Source organism: Elgaria multicarinata, chromosome 1 (genome assembly GCF_023053635.1).
Source record: "Elgaria multicarinata webbii isolate HBS135686 ecotype San Diego chromosome 1, rElgMul1.1.pri, whole genome shotgun sequence".
Classification (NCBI taxonomy): domain Eukaryota; kingdom Metazoa; phylum Chordata; class Lepidosauria; order Squamata; family Anguidae; genus Elgaria; species Elgaria multicarinata.
The window spans coordinates 143,177,067-143,200,617 of record NC_086171.1 but is presented as its reverse complement, the minus strand read 5'-3'; the positions used below and the strand labels follow the sequence as shown (position 1 = coordinate 143,200,617).

Here is a 23,551-nt window from a genome sequence, read left to right as displayed (position 1 = left end):
AGCTGGGATGGGCCGCGACGGACACAGGTAAGGGGGAGGAGGGAGGGGGGCCTTATCTGGCACCACTCCCCGCCACTGCGGAGCTCCAATTTGGAGCCGGAGCTCCGCAGCGGAGCGGAGCTTCCCCTAGGCGGATCGAGGCCGGGAGGAGCGGGCCCGATCCGCAATTTGCGGATTGGGCGTGAAGTGGATCAGGGGGTCCATGCACACCCCTATTGCATATCATCACCTGCTGACCTCCAGATGTTTGAGATTACAAGTCCCAGTATTCCTGACCATGGGACATACTGACTTGCAGTGATGGGGGTTGTACTCCAACACATTTGGAGGGCACCAGGTTGGGGAAGGGCTGCTCTATACAAAAAAAGAGAAGTAGGTGACCCTAAGTTGTTTGTCATCAGTTTTCCACAACCCCACAGTCACCTCTGCATATCATATTCTCCATCCTGTCTTCAGGGTTTATCTGCTTTAGGAGAATGAGAATTTCACTTGCACTTTCTGCCTCCTTAGGGAGGAGCCTTAACTCCCAATTTCCCTGCTTTTTGGTGCTTGGTTGAAAACTGTAGAGCCTTAATGTTGTTTTGCAAACTGTAGGTTTATCATTTAATGAATCTTATTAAGGACTAGCTGATACCCCCTTCATTGCTCAAATCGGTGAATATTGTTTAGAACATGAAACAATTTTTAATATCTCCTGCTGAAGGACTTTTATTTATGGAATGTCCTGAAGGAATAATAGCAATTTGTACAGGTCATGACAATGAGTCATAGTTTGGTCGCAAGGGAAGACTCGTGGAAGTTCCACCTAAGGCATGCTGGGAGTTGTAGCCATAAGTCTCAGGTTTTTTTTATTAAATTCTTAAAAAACACTTAAAATCCAAAATTTAATGTTTTTAATTGTTCTGGTACATTGTGCAGCCAGACCTATCAGTGTGCCAAATTTCAAGTTTCTACCTGGTGTTGCTCAGGCCCCCTAAGATATGTCTGCAAGGTAATCATCTTAAAGTAGCAGGCCAGTGCTAGGCCTGTGAGTTAACCTTTAAACAAATTAAATTCATTTCTTTTCTCTCTCTCTTACCCTCACGACAACCCTGCCAGTCCTAGCTCAGTGAGGTAACTTGAAAACATATTAAATTATTTTCTTCCCCCACCTCCACCCCTCTCTCTCATTGAGGAAGCTGGCTGACTGGCTCAGGGGTAGCTTGGTCGTTGCCGTTGGTGACGGGCCCAGAGCTGCAACTTCCTTCCCTTCTGCTCCAGCTGGGCCTAGGTGCTCTCCTTTCAGGCTCAGGATGGCGACCTACTTCCAGATGATGGCCGCCAAAGCCTGACAACCATTCCTCCCATGGCACGCTGGGAGTTGTAAGCCCACGCCTAGCTCCCTGAATAACATGTTAATCTTTGAGCACATCTGAGGTGTGGTGGGAGAGCAGGCCTTCTTAGTTGTAGCACCCTACTTTATGATTTCTTTTCCCCAGGCAGGCTTGCCTAGTGACTGCATTAATGGCTTTTAAGTGCCAAGTGGATTATGATTTTAAAACCACACATGGCAGGTGAGAGGAGTCACTGCAAATGGATACAGCCCATTTATGTGGCTTGATTTCTTTTATGTGGAATTGGGTTGACTGAATTTAGGGATCACAACGGCCACCAAAAGCCAGTAAATCTGGCCTCCCACCCAAGGCATGCTGGGAGTTCTGCCCAAGGCATGCTGAGAACTGTAGGTGTAAACCTAAGTTTTTATTAAATTCTTTAAAAATGCTTAAAACCCCAAAGTTCATGTTTTCAGATTTTTTCTGATCCGTGTACACAAAGACCTGTCTGGGAGAACAGCATTAAAGCAGTACCATATGTGGAAGTGAGTAAATATTTTGGGACATATGCAACATACACATACTTTCTGCTTTATAGGTAGAGACACCAGAAATATTTCAATGAGGACCTCAGGGAGCTTTAGGAAATTTCGTCACTGATGCAGATGATGAAACAATGTATCTTTGCTCCCGAATCCCCAAGACCCACTTCTATTTGCTGCACTGAAATTACCTATTTTCTGTAATTATTGAGACTAAAGTCATTTAATACTGAAACATTACAGTATGGCATTATATTCATTTAAAAACAGTAAGGGAAAAGAAGAAGAAAATGCTATTCTACCTTGAATTTCTGGATGAATGGCCATGTACAGCAAAGCCCAGCGCAGTGTTGTGGAAGTTGTTTCAGTTCCAGCAAAAAACAGATCCAATGCTGAGTGTAAGAGGTTTTCATCATGGAAACTGGAAGCAACGTCCTCCTTAGAAAAAGAATATTTATTATTATTATTATTATTATTATTATTATTATTATTTATTTATTTATATAGCACCATCAATGTACATGGTGCTGTACAGAGTAAAACAGTAAATAGCAAGACTCTGCCGCATAGGCTTACAATCTAATAAAATCATAGTAAAGCAATAAGGAGGGGAAGAGAATGCAAACAGGCACAGGGTAGGGTAAGCAGGCACAGGGTAGGGTAAAACTAACAGTATAAAGTCTGCACAACATCAAGTTTTAAAAGCTTTAGGAAAAAGAAAAGTTCTTCTTCGTGGTCTCTATGCATCACACATATGGGCTTTGCGCCTGCGCAGAGACCAGACCGGAACCTTCTATAGCTGAGTGGAACGTTTTTGGCGGGAACCCCTCCCCCACGCTACCGTGCATGTCCATGGGGTTCCCGCCCTTACCTCAGTTCTTCGTCGTCCGCCATTGTGCACAGACCTGTTTAACCGAACCTCTAGCGTTTTTCTTATTAACTTTATTTTCTCTTTTACGATCTTCTTCGTTTTTCGATCTTTTTCTAAGACTCTTCTTACTACTTTTCTTATATTAAAAAAAAAAAAAAAAAAAATTATTGTAGATATTTTTCCTCAGCGACTTCGGTCGCGTGAGGCCTGTATGGCAGTTGAAGTGACGGACACTCCCTCTGTGTCCTTTGTTTGTACTAAGGCCATATCGTTGAGGCCTGCCATCATTGCATGTCGTTTACAAAACAAATGAGGAAAAGCAGAGCTGACAACTTCCCTCCAGCTTGGGGGGAAAAAGCTCTCAGAGCCACGGAGGCTCCTACTATGGATAAAACGGCAGTCAGTAAGTCCGTTACCGACAAAACGGCAGCCAGTAAGTCCGTTACCGACAAAACGGCAGCCAGTAAGTCCGTTACCGACAAAACGGCAGCCAGTAAGACCGTTGATGACCGTTGCACTGAGGTGCCTGAGAATTCCAGAGCGGCTAATAGGGCTCAGATACCCCTAACGCCTGGACGGTCACTGGTGAGTTCCGCGGCCAGGAAAATCTCCAAAAAGGCCCGGACTCCCAATCTTCGACGATCGACAAAACGGCAGCCAGTAAGTCCGTTGATGACCGTTGCACTGAGGTGCCTGAATATTCCAGAGCGGCTAATAGGGCTCAGATACCCCTAACGCCTGGACGGTCACTGGTGAGTTCCACGGCCAGGAAAATCTACAAAAAGGCCCGGACTCCCAATCTTCGACGATCGACAAAACGGCAGCCAGTAAGTCCGTTGATGACCGTTGCACTGAGGTGCCTGAATATTCCAGAGCGGCTAATAGGGCTCAGATACCCCTAACGCCTGGACGGTCACTGGCGAGTTCCGCGGCCAGGAAAATCTCCAAAAAAGGCCCGGACTCCCAAATCTTCTTCGGAAATGGAGCGGCGGAACCGGCTAGGAGTCACTCTACTCCTCCTGCCATACCGACCGCTTCGATACCGAGGCCTCCCTCGGTATCGAGATTCCAGCCGCTACCGATGGCTACGGTACCGACACACCCTCCCAGTCTATCGGAGGGCGAGTTGCGGGATTCGGTTTCAGCGGCCTCTTTCCGAGAGCCTACCAGGCTGTGAGAGGTTCAAGGACTAATCCCTCTACCGCCTTCACCAAGGCACATTCCAAGGCGTCAATGGGAAGGAGCTTCTCAATACTCTTATCCCCAATCAGTATGTGGCGACTATGAATGGGATCGATATCGCCCACTTCCAGGGTGACCACCAGTACCCTCAAGAAGAGTATTATGCGCACCCTTCGCTTACATCGAGGGTGCGTCATCTACCGCTGCCTCCACCGCCCGCCCACCAATGTCCACGGTGTCGACGCCTCGACACCGTACGCAGCCATCGGCATCGACTGCCACGGTTACCACGATACCGACGGAGCATGTGTCATCTACCGCTGCCTCCACCGCCCGCCCACCAATGTCCACGGTGTCGACGCCTCGACACCGTACACAGCCATCGGCATCGACTGCCGCGGTTACCACGATACCGACGGAGCATGTATACCTCCAGGTGGTTACAGTATCCTTGCCTGAAGAAAATTATTCATCGGATTCTGAATTGGGGTTGTCGGCTACTCCATCGATGCCTTCACCATAAGATGAGGTTCATGACAACGACCCTTCTTCCCCTTCCGACGATATGGTCAGATCTTCTGACCATATGCTTAGAATGGCTCAGGCATTAGGACTGGTGATCCAGCACCACATGCTTTAAAGCAAATGGCTCAATTATTTTGGAAAACACCGGCTATGACTCAAGCCACATCGTAAAGGCTAGAGACCCTCTATCGAGTCTAAGAAGAAAATGTACAGTTTCTGGTCCAACATCCCAAACTTAATTCGATCGTAGGGAGTCGGCTCAAGGCCACTTACAGAAGGCACATTCTGCACCCGTGGACAGAGAGGGCAGAAAGTTGGACCTTACGGGCCGGAGGATTTACTCCTCTGCTTCTTTGGGCATCAGCCTACGAGGCTACCATGGCACGATACCAGCTCTTCCTCTGGGAGAAAATAGGATCACTATGTGAACATCTCCCAGAGGACAAAAAAGAGCGGGCACGAGTCTTCCAAAGTGAAGCTTCAGCCATAGCCAGGCAGCAAGTGTCGACAGCGCGACACCAAGTTGACTGCCATTCCAAGTCGATGATGGGACCCGTGTCCTTGAGGAGACATGCTTGGCTCCGCTCCGCTAATCTGGCTCATGACACCAAAGCCAGGATTGAGAACATGCCTTACGATGGCGAGGGCTTGTTTAATAGCAAGACGGACAAGACCTTGGACTCTATATACAAGGCTTGCACAACAGCCAAGAAAATAAGTTTCTCTGCTCAGCCTGCCCAATACAAGCTGAGACGGTGAACAAGACCGCCTGCTCAACAACAACAGCAGCGGCCCTACTATCAAAGCCAACAGAGCAGCAACAACAACAACTCCAGAGTAAGCGGCCATATCAGTCTACATTTCAACAAGACAAGCGTCAGCCTGACTTCACCAAGAAGCAGCGAGTTTGACTTCTTTGTCCCACGTCCACCTCCCTTTCCCCATTACCATCAATGGCAGTCAATAACATCAGACTCCTGCGTGCTCACTATCATCAACTCGGGGTATGCCATCGAGCTCGATGTCCTTCCTCCTTCTTCGGGGGTGAAAGTAACGGCGCCATCCCTTCCTCTGCTTCCGGAGGTACAGACCTCTGCTATCGAAGAGAGCCATCTCTCCCGTACCCGCAGAGGAACTCAACCAGGGTTTTTTTCTCGCGCTACTTCACGGTCCCGAAGAAATATGAGGTCTTCGGCCGATCATGGACTTAAAGCAGTTAAACAAATTCATCATTCCAAGGAAGTTCCGTATGACAACGGTTACTTTTATTCTGCAGCTCCTACACTTGGACGATTGGCTTCTGGTAGCGGACAGCAGTTGCAAGCTCCAGAACGACATTTCAACCACCCTCAACTTGTTGGACTTGTTGGGTTTGTGGGTCAACGAGGAGAAATCCATCTTGACCTCACATCAGAAGCTCGACTTTATAGGGGTAACCCTATCGTCTCGAGATGGGAGAGCATACCTGCCCTCAGCTAGAGCGAGCACCCTTCAAGATTTATCCATCGCTACTGAGAGCCGCCGAAAGGTTTCGGCATGGACAATTCAGAGGCTATTAGGCTTGATGCAGTCATCAGGTTTGCAAGACTCAGAATGAGAATATTGCAAGCCTGGGTTTTAAGAACTTGCGATCTTCGAAACACTCCTTTGGTAACGATCACGACGGATGCATCGTTGATCAGATGGGGAGCACACTGCGACTCCCTCACAACTCAGGGCCGTTGGCCTCCTTCCCAGAGGGAACATCATATCTACCACCTAGAACTGCTAGCGGTGGAGAAGGCAATAAGAACTTTTTCACAATTGATCGAGGGCTGAATCGTCCTGATCGCAACAGACAACACCACAGTAGTGGCGTACATCAACAGACAAGGTGGGACAAGGTCTCATCCTCTGAATCAATCGGCACTCAGGATTTGGAATTGGTGCATAAAGAGAAATACTCACCTGACGGCGACCCATGTAGCGGGCAATGAAAACATCATCGCGGACGCCCTCAGCAGGTCTTTCCACGTCGACCACGAATGGGAGCTCGATACCGAAGTAAGAGACGTTCTCTTTCGGTACTGGAGCCTCCCTGCTGTCGATGTCTTCGCTACTGAAGAAAACGCAGCTTGTTCCAGGTTCTGCAGCAGAGCAGGAAGAGGAAAGCACTCGCTAGGAGATGCTTTCACCAGAACCTGGAAAGGAAATCTTCTTTACATCTTTCCTCTGTTTCCACTGTTGACGAAGGTGCTGGCCAAAATCCAGTCGGACAGGTCGGACTGCATCCTTATCACACCATGGTGGCCTCGACAGACGTGGTTCTCCCACGCCCTTCGACTGTCGGACGGGAATTACATCAGACTCCCGCCGATACCGACACTGTTGTCTCGACACCAGGGCAGGGTTCGACACGCAAACCCGTCGACCCTCAAGATGACGGCATGGAGAATATCATCCACTCCTCCTCTCGTATCAAAGATTTAACTGTAGACCATATATTTTTGGCATCACTAAAGCCTTCAACAAGAAAATCTTATGTGGCAAAGTGGCAAAGATTTCAAACTTTTGCCTTGGAAAACGATCAAGCACCTGAATCTTGCCCTTTAGCGTTAATCCTCAAATACCTACTGACACTTTATCAGCAGGGACTCGAACTCACTTCATCAGAGTTCACTTAGTGGCTATTACGTCTTTCATCGAGGCATGGATGGTTTTACACTTTTTGTGCATCCAACATCGAGGAAATTTTTAAAAGGGTTTAAAAATATGATACCGACAGTAAAGAGTATCGTTCCACCATGGAGCCTATCAGTGTTGTTACAGGCATTGACAAAGAAGCCCTTCGAGCCCATGGCCTTATCTGACCTTAGGCTTCTAACATTCAATACTGTCTTTTTAGTAGCCATCACTTCTGCTAGACGTGCAAGTGAGCTTAGAGCTCTCAAGATAGTTGCTCCTTACACTATCTTTCACAAGGATAAGGTTGTGTTACGCACAGACCCTGCCTTCTTGTCTAAGGTAGTGTCAACCTTTCATCTGTCCCAATATATCACTCTACCAGCTTTCTTTCCGAATCCTACATCACCTGTAGAGTCTGCTTTACATACACTTGATGTAAGGAGAACTCTTGCCTTTTACAAGGCTAGGACAGGGAATTTAAAAACAAACAAACAAACAAACAACAAACAAAAAACAACAACAAAGCAATTGTTTATTTGTTATGGGGAGCCTTATAAGGGACTCCCTGTTTCATGCCGGCGTCTGTCATGCTGGATTGTAGAGACAATTGAACTTGCCTACTCTATCTCTAAACTAGAGCTGGTGAAACCTGTGACAGCTCATTCTACCAGAGCCGTCGCAACATCTGTGGCTTTCGGCAGAGGTGTTCCTTTGACAGAAGTTTGTAGAGCTGCAACGTGGTCCACTCCATCCACGTTTGTTAGGCACTACAGTTTGGGCACCTGTGCGAGGCAGGACTGCTCATTTGAAGGACAGTGCTCTTGGAGATCTTCAGATGATGCACCAACCCACCTCCAAATATATGTCAGCTTGCTACTCGCCCATATGTGTGATGCATAGAGACCACGAAGAAGAAATGCAGGTTGCTTACCTGTAACTGTAGTTCTTCGAGTGGTCATCTATGCATTCACACAACCCACCCACCATCCCCACTTGGTGGTGTGAGACTTATAGATGACACAGTTATATGTGGAATGTACTTTATTTTATTTACACTCATGTTTATGGGGGCACAATGTCGGACTCCTGTAAACTGAGGTAAGGGCGGGAACCCCATGGACATGCACGGTAGCGTGGGGGAGGGGTTCCCGCCAAAAACGTTCCACTCAGCTATAGAAGGTTCCGGTCTGGTCTCTGCGCAGGCGCAAAGCCCATATGTGTGAATGCATAGATGACCACTCGAAGAACTACAGTTACAGGTAAGCAACCTGCATTTTTTAGTTGAGCTTTAAAAGCTGCGATTGAAGTTGTAGTTCCCAAATGTTCTGGAAGAGCGTTCCAGGCGTAAGGGGCAGCAGAAGAAAATGGACGGAGCTGAGCAAGGGAAGTATTTAGCAGCATGTGAAGCTTTCAGTATAAATACAGTTGCAACATCAGCCATCACTGTCACTTGATCACATTGCGAGTAAAGATCTCTCTTCAGGATCTTGTACAATCAAATTAACAGCCTTGAGAATCACTGAATCTGGGAATAAGTATGAAGGAAGGGAAAAGCCTCCCAATAATTCCTGAAATGGACTTCAATGCCCAGAGGGATTGTATTAAGATTGGCAGAAGTAAAGGAAGATGCCTCTAGAGCGATGCTTTTTTTCTTTTTCTTTTGTCATGTCAACTGTTGGCCCTAACAGACATGTTGTGAAATTTACTTTGACAGAAATTTGAACATGCAGCTAAACTACAACGCACCAGAAAACTTTACTAATGAATACATTGATTTTTTTTAATATGGGGAAAGGGAACAAACTCCAAGCTAGCAAAACACCAAAATTAACAGCCATGTGTACACTATCTCAACAGACTAGCAGATGGAGGGTTCAGTTAACCCCCGACACCACCAGCTAGCTTGCAAGATATGCACACGTGCATTTAACTCACATGCTGCTGTGATTCCAGCAATATTGGCAGTGGACAAGTGCAGAAATCCCACCCCATGGAAAACACTATTTCATGTGCACAGACCCCTCACTCATTTGACTGAATTCCTACAGAATCAATGGGAACTCCAGCCCTATCCAGGCATTCTGAAGTGTGTGTTTTACACAGTGAGAGGGACCCTCCAACCTTCGCCCACTCCATCCTCGGCCTCATTGCCCAATGCGTGTAGAGAGTGACTGTCTGAAATGGAGAGCCTTTTCTATCCATGGGATTCTCCACACTATACAGATTGTGTAGAGAACCCCCATGGATAGAAGGAGCTCTCTACTTCAGACAGTCCCCCTCCAAATCTATAGAATAACAAAAGCAATGATGGAGAAAGGCAGAACTAACATGCTCCCCTCCTCATGTGTTTAAATGACACACTTTCAGAATGCCTGAATAGGGCTAATGTGGAGGTAAACCACAGGAGACTATTTGGACAAATCAATTAGTCATTTTGTTTACATTGTGCCTCTGTCTTTTTCTCCTAAAAATCAAGCATGTGTAAAGACTGTCTTCTTTACTGATTGGTTGTAAGCTGCTCTGGGAGCCTTTTTGGCTAAGGTGGGGATAAAAATACTATAAATAAATAAATAAAATAAAATAAAGCAACTACCGTATTTTCCGGCGTATAAAACGAATGGGCGTATAAGACAACCCCCAACTTTTGAGAAGATTTTCCTGGGTTAAAAAGTAGTCTTATATGCCAGAAAATACAGTAATTCCACCCTGCCCCTGATTTTGTTAATTACCTTGGCCATTTCATTTAGATACGCATCAATGAAATCTCTGGGTTCCAGTGGGTTCCGGTCTTCCTTGTGCTTTTCAATTATGTCTCTCACAAATGATTTGATCTGTCTCCAGTTTTTAATAAAGGTCTGATGGGGTCCTGGTAAGCGTTTCACGAGGGCTGGAAAGACATTATATAGCTGGGGGAAACAAACACTACAATTATATTGTGTTTAGGAGGGGGGAATTGAACATCTACTAAACCTCACAAAACATAGGGCAGATCTACACCAAGCAACATATGACACTTTGAAAGCATTTTGAAAATGATATATGTAATGTATCCTGGGCTCCAACAGTTGTCAATAATTTTATAAAGCAGTAGTGTAGATCCTGCCACAGTTGAAAGGATTGTATGCACTAGTGACTGAGCACATTTCATAGTCACCACTGGGATGCCATTTAAAATGGTATCCCCATGGTGAATTCACAACTCCTTAGTTATAATATGACTTGAGGAGCACAGCTTGAGGATCTCTTCTCAATCATCCCAGAATTCAGGACATGAAAGTTACAGGAAGCCAGATTCCGACTGTTAGGGCAGTACAACAATGGAACCAGTTACCTAGGGAGGTTGTGGGCTCTCCCACACTAGAGGCATTCAAGACGCAGCTAGACAGCCATCTGTCAGGGATGCTTTAAGGTGAGCAGGGGGTTTGAGCAGGGGGTTTGACTTGATGGCCTTATAGGCCCCTTCCAGCTCTACTATTCTTTGATTCTATGAAATTTATAAACATGCTCAAAATGTCCATTATTATATAGCTACATAATATTCTAGGATCAAGTGCTTGAATATACCCTGTGTAAAAAATGGGCAGTATTCATTGCTAATGCAGCATGACTCTAATAGACCTTTAAGCAAACAGAAATGAGCTGAAATGCTTATTTCCAGAATGTGGCAGGTCTGCCCAGAGGGGAGCTCCACTGTTTTGTCCTGTTTCATACAAAAGCGTTTCTACTCATTTCTTACTTTGCTTTAGGATGTGCCCATAGTGGGCCCTGCTGGTACACTAGAAACAATGGGAGCAGAGTGGCAGTATAGGGTACTTCTCCCTGCCCCGCCCCAAATCCAAATTCTTCTCTGTGAAAAGCTAGCATGTTAGAAAATTGTCTTCTGGCATACAATCACAGAATAGTACAGTTGAAAGGGGCCTATAGGGCCATTGACCAGCCCCATGCTCAATGCAGAAATCCACCTTAAAGCATCACTGACAAATGGTTGTCCACCTGCCTCTTGAGTAAATGATCTCATGATTTATTTTATTTATTTATTTATTCATTACATTTATATACCGCCCCACAGCTGAAACTCTCTGGGCGGTTCACAAAAGTTAAAACAGTAAACATTAAAAAGTATACAAAATTTAAAAACGTTCAGAAACATAAAAACAACAGAATAAAAACAAGAGATTCCCCACCTGGAAGCCTTAAATGTGCTATAACACATGTTTTTATCTTTTTAGCGCTCAGTCCTTTATTGAAAATATACACACTCCGACCCATACATCTTTACTGTCACCCTCAATTGCCTGAATAGGGGACTTGACACAATAGGAAAAATGTCTGAAGAAAATCCATCAGAGATGTGCGAGAGAAGAATGTTTTAGTCAGTGGAAAAAAGATTTGGATGAGGTTGCCCATTAGATAGTTTCCATACCTGGCTCCAAATACTTGTTTGAAGCTGCATTGTCTTATCAAGCAAGTGTAATAACTTCTGGAAATGACTGTCATGGTAATCAAAGCGGTCCCCAAAAGTAATGGAACAGATGATATTCGAAACGGCATTATTAATCTGAAGGTGAGGGTCAAACGGTTGCCCTGGAGAGAAAAAGATGGCAGAAGAAATATTAGAATCATTATTATTATGGGTCTCATTTAACAAAAATATAACATAGGGGAAGTGGTGGGACATTTGAATAAAACAAAGCATTAACTAAAGCATTAACAAATCCAGTAATTAAAACTTGAGTAGCATAGGACTGTACTGTTAATAGTTATGCATGTGGAATTCTGCACATTTGTTTTGTCAAGAAAGCATCTTTCTCCTTTATATTTCAGGGCACAATCCTATGTATGTTTAGACAGAAAAAATGTCTACTTTTCCCAGCATGCTTCAGCCATTACTCTGCAGCAGGAGGGCAATCTTTCAGGAAGACTGAGAGAAAAAGAACAGTTAACAGAAAAAAGAGAAAACAACACTCAGTTGTGCAAAAGTGTTCTTGAAAAAATGTGTTGGCAACCCTTTGGGCCCACCATTTATAAAATCATGACAGCCTCCATATTTTTGAGATTGCTGTTGTCTTATTCCCCTTCCACTGTTGTTGGTAGAATGAAATTTGTTTTTTTAAAAAATTCTTTAAAATATTTTTTATTTGCTAATAAAAGCCTATGGAAATTTATAACACAATGCTCAGAATGTTGAGAGGGTGTTGGTGGAGGAGGGAACATCATAATCTTTTGGATGCAACTATAGCCTTCAGGGTACAAAAGGAGTTCCACACCAGTCGACACTCCCACATGACTTTCCAGGTCAGCCAAAGTTCCATGCATCAGAAGGGATATGCATCTGTGTGAAGCTTTCAACTGACATTTACCAACTCGTGGGGTAGTCCCAGCTCAGTCAGAACTAGAGCACTAACCAAGTTAAAATATTTTTGAGCTTCTGCATCAAACTAGCTGCTGAAACATCATCACCACATGAGTTCTCACCTTTCTCCTCTTCAATTGCATCCGTTAAGTATCTGCTCTCCTCCTGTATTCGTTCTTCTAAACTTCTTTTGCCCAAACCAAAGTTTCTGAGCGTTGATAAGGCAAATCGTCTTTGTTGTTTCCAGCTAAGTCCGTTGGAGGAGACCAATCCTAGATGGGAAGAGTTGTCATTACATTGGAAAGATGGCTAATTTGACACATGTCTGTAAGGACTTTTGTGAAGATTACAGTTTGTTAGTGGATTTTATCTGGTTGCCCTTCGTTCTGCTCTTACTATTCTGATTTTGCTGCTACTGTTGCTGCTTTTTCTGTGTTTTGCTGCTTGGGATTGGTTTTTAATGCAAAATTAATTTTATACTAAATTAATTTCATTCATTTTGGAAACTGGGAATAGGTAAAAGGTCATATGATTCATATCTTTTAAAAACTGTTTCTAAAACTATAAAGCTGCAATCCTATATACATTTACCTGGAAGTAAATGCCATTGAAATCAATACTTCTGAGTAGACAGATATGTATAGAACTTCTGTGGCCTGGTTCAGATGACACTCTGGGCTTTGTGCTTAGCTTAACCATGTTCAGCTGTGGTTAATGCTAACCACATGCGGAATGCTTACAGACAACGCTTTTAACCCTTTTGCGGTTAAGTAATGTGGTTAACGGGGCAAATGATTAGGTGAAACGTTTGTCAGATGACACCGTTAATCATGGTTAAGCATTCCGTTAACCTTTTTGTGGTTAAGCAGCATGGTTTAGTTTGTTGTCTGAACAGGGCCACTGTAAAGCTGCTTAGCGCTGCTACTTGCAATTAGCTGGCAATGGGATTAAAATTGAGATTCCCCATGAATTGCTTCTACACAGATCAGGCATCATAGGACAGTGTGGGTGTGCAGCTCCCAAGGCACCAGAAACACAGAAGGACCCATCCCTACCCCAGGTACTGCCATCCTCCTCATCTTCCTTTTTGCCCACCCAACTCTGCCCACGAAAAGTAGTGCCATGGCCAAGTCTGTAGCCACTGTGACACCCCACACACAATCAAAGATGGGCAATCTTTACGTCGTGTCTGTGCCCTCATTGGCTGAGCGCCCCCCTCTGCTGCAAAGGGACCATCTGTATGGTTCAGATTACTGCTACTAAAATGTATGTTCAAAACATACTTTTCATATTGTACATAGGCCCTGCAGGCTTGGCTAGATGGTTACTGATGGGCTGTCCAGAGAAGGAGGAGAAAGATACACTACAATTGCCAAGTACAAAAAATATGGGTGGCTGGGTGTATGAGGGACTGCATTAGCAGCCGTGGTAGTGACAGGATGGTGCCGTGACTTTATGCATGCAAAGCACATGTTCCATCATGCTTCTCCCACTAAGGAACAAAGGATGTAGTTCAGTTTTCCCCACTGATGTTAGGGATAGTGGAGAGATTCGTTTGGCTCATATTTTAATACAAACAACTTACCTCATTTTACACTATTGAACCAATATGCAAAGCAAAAGTCAGTTATCCAAAATTTGCATTTCTTTGAATTTTGCAGTGGAGTTCTCCAAAGAACAAATGTGCATATTAGGGAAATTTTTAAAATGTACTCAAAAATGTATATATTACTGAAAGTGATCTTCCAAAGTTTATTGTAGGAAGAAAATGCTTACAAACCTGTGTATGGCCAAAACCAATGTGAATTGGCGAAAATGTGTATCAGCTTACAAATGTGTGTATATTGGCCAAAATAGTAAATAAAAGCAATGTCTTAGGAGAAATATGCAAACATTTTTTAAAAAAATCCCCAGAAATGGGACTAACTGAAGTTAAAACTGAAAAAAAATCTCAAATTTTGGAATATATTTGGGATTGGGTTAATGAGAAACTGAAATGGATGGACGTGCTCATCCCTAATGATGGAGCTGCTTCCATCAGTGGAACCAGGAGAGGGACAATTCCCTTTCTGCTTTCCTGCTATAACAATCTGCTATTTGGGGATGGGGAACCTTCCTGAGCACAGTTTGGGGAGGGATGGTGGTTGGAGGAGGAGAGGATGATTTGAAGGAACACCTTCTCCCATATGTACCTGCCCGGACCTGAAAGTCATCTACAGGGGCCCTTCTCCGTGAGCCCCTGCCAAAGGAAGTAAGGCAGGTGGCTACTAGGAGGAGGGCTTTCTCCGCTGTGGCACCCCGGTTATGGAATGAGCTCCCCAGAGAGGTCCGCCAGGCGCCTACACTGTACTCCTTTCGTCACCAGCTGAAGACCTTTTTATTCTCCCAGTATTTTAACACTTAATTTTAATTTTAATTTTACTGTTTTAACTGTGTATTTTAATTTTATATCAATTTTGCTGTGTGGTTTTTATTCTGGTTGTGCTTTCTATATTGTATTTTGTATTTGTGCTTTTAACCTGTTGGTTGTCTTACTATGATTTTAATTTTTGTGAACCGCCCAGAGAGCTTTGGCTATTGGGCGGTATAGAAATGTAATAAATAAATAAATAAATATGAAGAGGACAGGAGGAAGGGAAATCATCCCATTGCAGTAGGGGAGATCCATTTACAAAATATTGGCAATTCTATATATAAAAAAGGCAAGTGTGAAAGCAACCAATATTTTTGGATTTCCAGGACTTATTGCATAAGAAATCAAATGTTTAGGCAAAGGATAATAATTGCTATTGTGCAATCTTTCACTATCTCTACAGTCCAAGAATTATAAGCTGAACTACAGCTCATATCATACCCAACTGGCAGCCCATACCAGCTGGGGATGGTGGGAGTTCTAGTCTAACACATTTGAAGTGCACCAGGTTGGGGAAGGTAATCCAAAGGTTTACACAATTCATGCTACCTGGAAAAAGAAATCCAAGGAATTGGACCTTATTAAAAGAAACTCACCAAATGACCCAAATTCTTCATGCATGAGAGGAACTTTTGGACGATCTAAAAAATTTTCCCCTTGATGGACAAGGGCTTCCTTCACTAGATGCAGCCCATTCACAACCACAAATTGCTTCTTTCCAAACTGTATGCTGAAGATATTGCCATATTTTTCTCTAAGCTGGATGGAAGATAAGGAAGAATGTAAAAAACTGGATACATTTCAGATTAATATCTATTTGTTGCTCATAGAATGCCTGTATGCAGAAAGGGTAACTTTCATTGCCATTAAATAATATGGTCTCAAGAAAACCTATATGAACAAAGCCTATGAATTCTACAATCGCAACTTCCAAGGGAGCTTTCAAAACAGATGAAAGGAATTATTTATTTACATTGAAAAGAATTTACTCATGGAATTCACTGCCACAGGTTTAGATGGCTTTTAGAGAACAGCAGACAAATTTGTGGAATATGCATATCAAATGAGTAAAAATGGATTCTCTATGTTCAGAAGTAGTACCTCTGGAGACAAATGGCAGCAAGGACATGAAGAGCACACAGGAAGAGATTAAGCATTAACTCACTGCAGAAGTCCCTGACCCTGGTCTCCATTGTTCTTGGATGCTCTGGAGTATGAAAGAGTTCCACCGGCGTAGGCTGCAAGAAATCTGTTTGCTATTGCTTGCACTTGGCACTTTTGAAGATCTGCTTGCCAGTTATATTATATATGTACTTTAACAACTGATAAAAGGTTACCAATTGATAATACGTTTTACAAATGAAGACCACTTATTTTGGAATGAGATAAAAGGCTACAACATTATTATGGAAATGAATTGTTTGTTTTGACTGATTCTATTGGCTTGGATCCAGAATTATCCTTCTGCCAGTGAAAGGAACATACTATTGGCAGTACAAGATTTCTGTGTCCACCCCTCACACCTGAATTCTCTTCTGGATCAACTCTTATGTTCACAATAATTTTTACTAGAATGTTTATTGCATTGGTGTATTCTGAAGTTGTGGATCTGACCCTCTTTGAGCATATTCCTGGGGAAAAGAGGCATATGAATTAAAGTAACAAGTAGGGCTGTGCATGGACTCCCCGATCCGCTCCGGATCCTGATCCACAACTTTTGGATTGGATCCGCTCCACTTTGGGATGATCCGCCTCTGTTCCGCTCTGCTCCACGGCAAATCTGGATCTGGAGCTCCGCTTACCCCACCCCCCGCAATTGACTTGCATTGAAAATGTCATATGCCTATAACTTTGTTAGTTTTCAAGTTAGAAACATCAAAATGGGCACCATGATAGCTTCTAAATAGATCCTTATTCATGCCCATTTTGATGGAAATCCAATCCCCTGAGTTTTGGGGAATATTTAAATGTTTCCCTCTATTTACAGAAATGCATGTATTTTTCCAGATACACACATGCAACTGGGCACCATGAGAGCTTCCACATAGATCCTTATTCATCTCAATTTTGAAGGAAATCAGATAATGCCCTGATTTGGGGGGAATATTTAAAGATAAACCTAAATAAGAATCTTCCTCTCAGGTTAAACGCTTCCAAAATGAACACACGGAACTTAAGTGGGCTCTGCCACAAACTGCTTTCTCTGTGTTATTCTAGAGAGGTTTCTAGGAGGGTGGTGACCCCCTTGGCTCTGTCTCCAATGAACCCACTTTCTGCCCCATCAATTAGGGTTAGGTAATTGAGGTTTGGGATGGGGGCCCTCATAACTGCATCACACTTAAAACCCCTGATGCCTAAACTTATTTTTGGCAGTTCTCCAAACTATACTCTAGCACCAGCAACCAGACAGCTAGAAGAATACTGGTTATTCCATGGAGCTCTTCCTTTTTGTCTCATTATAGTTGGCCAGGAAAAATGAGAGGGGGAGGAAAGAATTAATCTGTACCTTCTCCACATCTTCCTTTTTTCTTCTCAGAGCATTAAGACAGGAATGGGGTGGAGGTGGTGAGAATTCACTCACAGTGCAAGAGTAAATTGTGAGAATTTGCTCACAACATTTACTCATCAATTTATCTCACCGTATTCAATGCCTCATTTCTTTAATTACATGTTATAAAGGCAATGGATTGTAATAAAAAAAACTCAGCTTCATCAGGAGCAACATCTTCAAAAACATTGTCTTTTAGATCTTTAGACTACTACTTCACAAGCCAAGCAAAACTTAGGAAAAAGTCTAATGTCACAGAAACACAGAGTTCCTTGGGAAGACTTAACTGAACCAGAACTTGACTAGGAGGAGGAATTATCTAGCAGTAGTAGTGAGTCTGATATTTCTGAAATAGATAATTCTGAAGACGAAAGTGTTTCAGAGTTGCCAGATGCTTGTTTAGGGGTTGAGTTAATGCCTCCCATCGTTTTTTTTTTAAAAAGTTACCTGTTCCAAGTGGCGCTTTCTCCGCTGTGGCACGAGCTCCCCAGAGAGGTCTGCCTGGCGCCTACACTGTACTGCTTTCGTCGCCAGCTGAAGACCTTTTTATTCACTCAGTATTTTAACACTTAATTTTAACTTAAATTTAAATTTTACTGTTTTAACTCTGTATTTTAATCTTATAATCAACTTTGCTGTGTGGTTTTATCCTGGTTGCGCTTTTTATACTGTATTTTGTAATTGTGTTTTTAACCTGTTGGATGTTTTTTGTGGTTTTAATTTTTGTGAACTGCCCAGAGAGCTTCTGCTATTGGGCGGTAAAAAATGTAATAAATAAATAAATAAATAAATAAAGTGACATTGCACAGTCTCAAGAAGAAAGTCCAATTCAGACAGTGCTAAAAAGTTATCCATCAATAAAATATGGCCAATCGTCATGGAGACATTTCAACCCAGCATGGTACAAATGCTATTCTTGGTTAGAATACAGTGTAATACAAAATGCTGTGTTTTGCTTTGTTTGTCACCATTTCTCTGGAAAAGATCCCTGTATTGCTGAAAATTCATTTACTCACAAAGGGTACAACAACTGGAAAAAAGCTATTGGATTGAAGCTGCATAACAGAAGTGCAGTCGACAAAGCCCCATGATATTCTGATTAACAAACTAGCTAAAAGTGGGCTAGATGGAACAACTATTAGGTGGATTCACAGTTGGCTACAGAATCGGACTCAAAGAGTGCTTATTAACAGAACCTTCTCAAACTGGGGGGAGGTAACGAGTGGGGTACCACAGGGCTCAGTCCTGGGCCCAGTGCTCTTCAACATTTTTATTAATGATTTGGATGAGGAGGTACAGGGAATGCTTATCAATTTGCAGATGACACAAAATTGGGTGGGATAGCTAATACCCTGGAAGACAGAAACAAACTTCAAAGTGAAAACAACAGACTGAAATTTAATAGGGATAAATGCCAAGTTCTACACCTAGGAAATAGAAACCAAATGCAGTTACAAGATGGGGGATACTTGGCTCAGCAATACTAAAAACGAGAAGGACCTTGGAATTGTTGTAGATCACAAGCTGAATATGAGCCAACAGCGTGACATGGCTGCAAAAAAGGCCAATGCTATTTTGGGCTGCATTAATAGAACTATAGCTTCCAAATCACATGAGGTACTGGTTCCTCTCTATTCGGCCCTGGTCAGGCCTCATCTAGAGTATTGTGTCCAGTTCTGGGCTCCACAATTCAAGAAGGATGCAGACAAACTGGAGTGTGTTCAGAGGCGGGCAACCAGGATGATCAGGGGTCTGGAAAAAAAGCCCTGTGAAGAGAGACTGAAAGAACTGGGCATGTTTAGCCTGGAGAAGAGAAGATGGAGGGGAGACATGATAGCACTCTTCAAATACTTAAAAGGTTGTCACACAGAGGAGGGCCAGGATCTCTTCTCGATCCTCCCAGAGTGCAGGACACGGAATAATGGGCTGAAGTTACAGGAAGCCAGATTCCAGCTGGACATCAGGAAAAACTTCCTGACTGTTAGAGCAGTACAACAATGGAATCAGTTACCTATGGAGGTTGTGGGCTCTCCCACACTAGAGGCATTCAATAGGCAGCTGGACAACCATCTGTCAGGTATGCTTTAGGGCGGATTCCTGCATTGAGCAGGGGGTTGGACTCAATGGCCTAATAGGCCCCTTCCAACTCTACTATTCTATGGTTCTAAGCCTGTAAGGTGGCACGGGAGAGTTACCCAAAAACCACAGAAATCCAAAGGAGGCTCAGTTTTAGTGCAATTAAGTGATCTTCATAAAGAACATATCAAAGAAAATAGGCATTATATAACCACACAACAACATATACTGGGTTTGCCTAGGTGTACAGGGCCCACAGTTTGCTCTTACTTTTCTTACACTAAGAGTCTACCTTTCTGTTTCCACCTGCACTGGTTGAAAAGTAACTGTTTTCTAAAGAAAGCGTTCTTTCTGTTTAATCTGTATGTCAAGGAAATGCTTATATATTTGACTACCTTGTTTAAAAGCCTTTTCGCTTAATGCAATTTGAATTTAGCTAATACATGCTATTTAAAAAACACACAACTAAATCAATAAATGTTTTATTTCCGAATATATGTTTAGGATGGCAGTTATAGTGTGAGATATACCATTATTTTTCTTTGGAGACCTTAATATGTGGGGCGCAGCTGCCCACCTAGAAATGTACTTTGCCCCTGCTGTGCCCCCCCCCCGATTTTTTTTCTCTAGTGCCGCCACTGTCTGCAGGCACAAGTCAGTGAGCCAAGGATTGTTTCCAGGCCATTCAAAGGCAGAAACAAAAGCCGGCCCTGTGAGGTGGGAACAGCACAGAGAGATGCCTTTGTATCCCATAAATAATAGGAGGCTAGCGGGACAACAGTAAAGCTTTGTGCTCCTTGCTTCAGAGTTGATTGACTACACAGCCATTATTAAACAACAACAACAACAACAACAACAACAACTATTATTATTATTACTATAGAACAAAAAAGGCTGACTGACTTTTATCAGTATGGGAAAGTGGACGTGCCCAGTGAACTGTGCCACCACCTCTCAGTTGTTTGGCTGGTCCTGTCTAGGTACAGTACCTGCCTTTGAGAAGCCACATTACTCATCAACTTCTACAACTCATTGGTTTCCACTGGTTCCCCTTTGGGGGGGTTCTGATTACCCCCAAGGGCAGTGGGCCCTGGGCATGTCCACATACGGTACAGCACATCATTCACTTGGACCACTTCTAATCAGTTGTTCACCAAGGTTATTGTGGGTACATTGCAGTGCTGTGTTGCCTATCTGTTATTTTACTTTGTATATTATTTAAGGTTGTGTGTGTGAGTTTGCTCGGGTTACGGCTTCACCAATCCACTACACACTGAAAAACTCCAAGCCAAAGACAAAGAAAGAAAAGTTACAAAGAATCCCTTTTTGCTTATTCCCCCTTCCAACATTGGGATTGGAGGATGCTTCACATGGGCTGATCGCTTATTACAATTGGGAAATGAACCTGTCTGTCAACTCTGGGGAAAAAAGGTTCCCCCCTCCCACTTTTAAGCATTCAATAAAAATTAATTCCAAGCAAACCGCAAGATAAAAAATCCTGAAAATCAACACAAATGCCCCCCAATGATCAATCTCTAAGCACAGTAAGTTTCAGGGATCTAACTTTAAAAACAAAGAAGTTGTAGGTGATTTTTCACCCAATGCAATCCTATGAAAAAAAGTCCAAAATGGCGGATGGAGCTCCAAAAAGATGTGGAGCGCTCTGCAAATGAGCGAACCACTCCATGTGCTCCACTGCCCCCGACCCAATTGGGTCACGCTGCTCCCACTTCTATGACCCGAAACGGAGCAGAGCACAGCCCTAGTAACAAGAACAACTCATGTCATGTAAATATGATGGTTATCGTCAATATATCATACTAAAAACCTTTGTATGTGTAGGGTTTTGGATTATGCAGTTCAAGCTATTTCAAAGTGAATGGATCTACACCTTGGAGACCCAAAGTAGCCACTCTTCTAGCCTATGAGGAACTCTGTGGAGGGAAGGAGCTCCTTTTGTAAAGTCAGGATTTCATAGAATCACGGATTTGAAGGGGGTCTTGTGGGCCATCTAGATCAACCCCCAGCTTGGTGCAGGAATTATGCTTTAGAGCATTCCCACAAGATAGCTGTCTAGCATTTTCCTTAAAATCTCATCCCTAGGCAATTAGTTCCATTGCCAAACTAGTCGTACCATCAAAACCTTTCTATTAATTTCAACCAAACTCTAATCCCCTGTTCTTATCCTTACCTTTTGTAAAGCAAGATGAGGTTTCTTGGTATCAAAATACAGAAGATTGCCCAGAAAAGGAAGAGGCACAGGCCCTGGAGGAAAATCCCTTGGGCGCCTCCGTTTTATGTAATCAGCAATGAGTAGAAAGGTAGCCAGGAACACCAGAACCACCTGTAGAGACAAACCCCCTTGGAGGACAGCAGGTAAGTGGAACAGCATCTTCACACTCTACTAGTCTTGGTGGGTCTGAACAAACTGCTGTCTGTAGAGAGAAACCAAACCAAACCCAGCAAAAGAAACTACGCCCACGCTCTCTGCTGACGTATTTTTTTTACTGCTGCTGCAAGAAAAGTGGACAAAGTTCACATGTTCGAGGCCAATTCACCACACCCACTAATAGGCATGATGTATAACACCCAACTAGGAACTCCAGAGCTTTTTCTTTTGTTATTTTTAAAAAGAAGGGGAAAGGGAGAGGAGAAGCTCGTCTTTTTTTAATTCACATGAATAATCTAAAATAAAATGCTGCCTGAATGAAAGCCAAAAGTGTTTCACCACTCAGCTACATTCTATGTATAGTAGTTGACAGAACCAGCAGTTGAATGGATTCTCTATGTTCAGAAGTGGTATACCTCTAGACCCTAGATCCTGGAGACAAATAGCAGCAAGGACATCAGGAACACATAGGAAGAGATTGAACATTAACTCATGCGACAATGGAATTCCAGTGCGACAATGGAATCAGCTACCTAGGGAGGTTGTGGGCTCTCCCACACTAGAGGCATTCAAGAGGCAGCTGGACAACCATCTGTCAGGGATGCTTTAGGGTGGATTCCTGCATTGAGCAGGGGGTTGGACTCGATGGCCTTGTAGGCCCCTTCCAACTCTGCTATTCTATGATTCTATGATTCATTCCCCATCACCACCACACTGATCTCTGTTGCTCTTCGATCCTGTGGAGCATGAGAGAGATCCACTTGGGCAGGCTGCAAGAACTCTGATTGCTTTTGCTTGTACTTGAGCAATTGTGTGCATTCTTTAACAATTGCTAAAACTTTACCAACTGATAATATGTTTCATAGATTAATAACACTTATTTTGTAATGATTTTAAAGGCTACAAAAATTAATAATGAATCAAATTGTTTTTGGGGATTGTTTCTGTTGGCTTGCAACCAGAATGGTTATTCCTGGAGGAAAGTGGCATGTAATTATGATGGTATTTGTCCATACATCATACTAGAAGCCTTTGCCTGTATAGTTACTGAAGCTTTAGTACTCTGCAGGTCAAGCTTCTTCAAAGTGGGTTGGATGTACTCCTTGGAGAGTTAAAGTAGCCTATGAAGAACTCTGTGGAGGAAAGGAGCTTGTGGCGTCACCATCCCCTGTGACACCATCAACAATTTCTGTTACGCTGCCATCACCCACTTCCTTTTTATGAGGAAACTTTAAAACTTCTTTGTGTAAGAGTGCATATATCATTAACCTTTTTCTTACTTCCTCTGTGGTTTCATTTATCCATTTTTATCAACAAAATAAGAACGAGCAAGACGTGTTTTAAAACAACAAAACAAAATTTAAAGCTTTATTTATAAGGAAAATGTTATTTTAATTCAATTACATTTCATGTTGTTAAAATAAATGCACCTCCCTCCACCTCCCAGGGAAAATTTACCATACCCCAAATCTCTACGCCCCCCATTCCCTAATTATACCTGTCAGACAGCCAGTCCTTATCTGCCTCACAAAGAAAACCCAGTCCTAGTTATACCCGCTTTCACTCTCAACTTAAAATGAAACAGCCAATCAGAAGGCAATTCAAACAGCTCAACACTCTAACTCCCCCTCCCACCAATTTACCATTGTTTGTAAAAGAAAGGATTTGTTAAAGT

At 43.1% G+C, this 23,551-nt stretch overlaps 1 protein-coding gene across 1 annotated transcript in view; it reads right to left on the bottom strand.

Moving 5' to 3' along the window:
- The window catches only part of LOC134406708 (cytochrome P450 2J2-like), a 28,969-nt gene extending 7,070 nt beyond the window's left edge, over positions 1-21,899 (bottom strand). Inside the window, exons 1-6 of the mRNA XM_063138241.1 lie at positions 21,679-21,899; positions 15,460-15,622; positions 12,573-12,722; positions 11,521-11,681; positions 9,827-10,003; positions 2,158-2,293 (exon numbers count right to left, since the gene is read on the bottom strand). Coding sequence (XP_062994311.1) covers positions 2,158-2,293; positions 9,827-10,003; positions 11,521-11,681; positions 12,573-12,722; positions 15,460-15,622; positions 21,679-21,879 — 988 coding nt within the window. The 5' untranslated portion in view covers positions 21,880-21,899. The remainder of the gene's footprint in view (positions 1-2,157; positions 2,294-9,826; positions 10,004-11,520; positions 11,682-12,572; positions 12,723-15,459; positions 15,623-21,678) is intronic.
- Between the last annotated feature and the right edge of the window lie 1,652 nt (positions 21,900-23,551).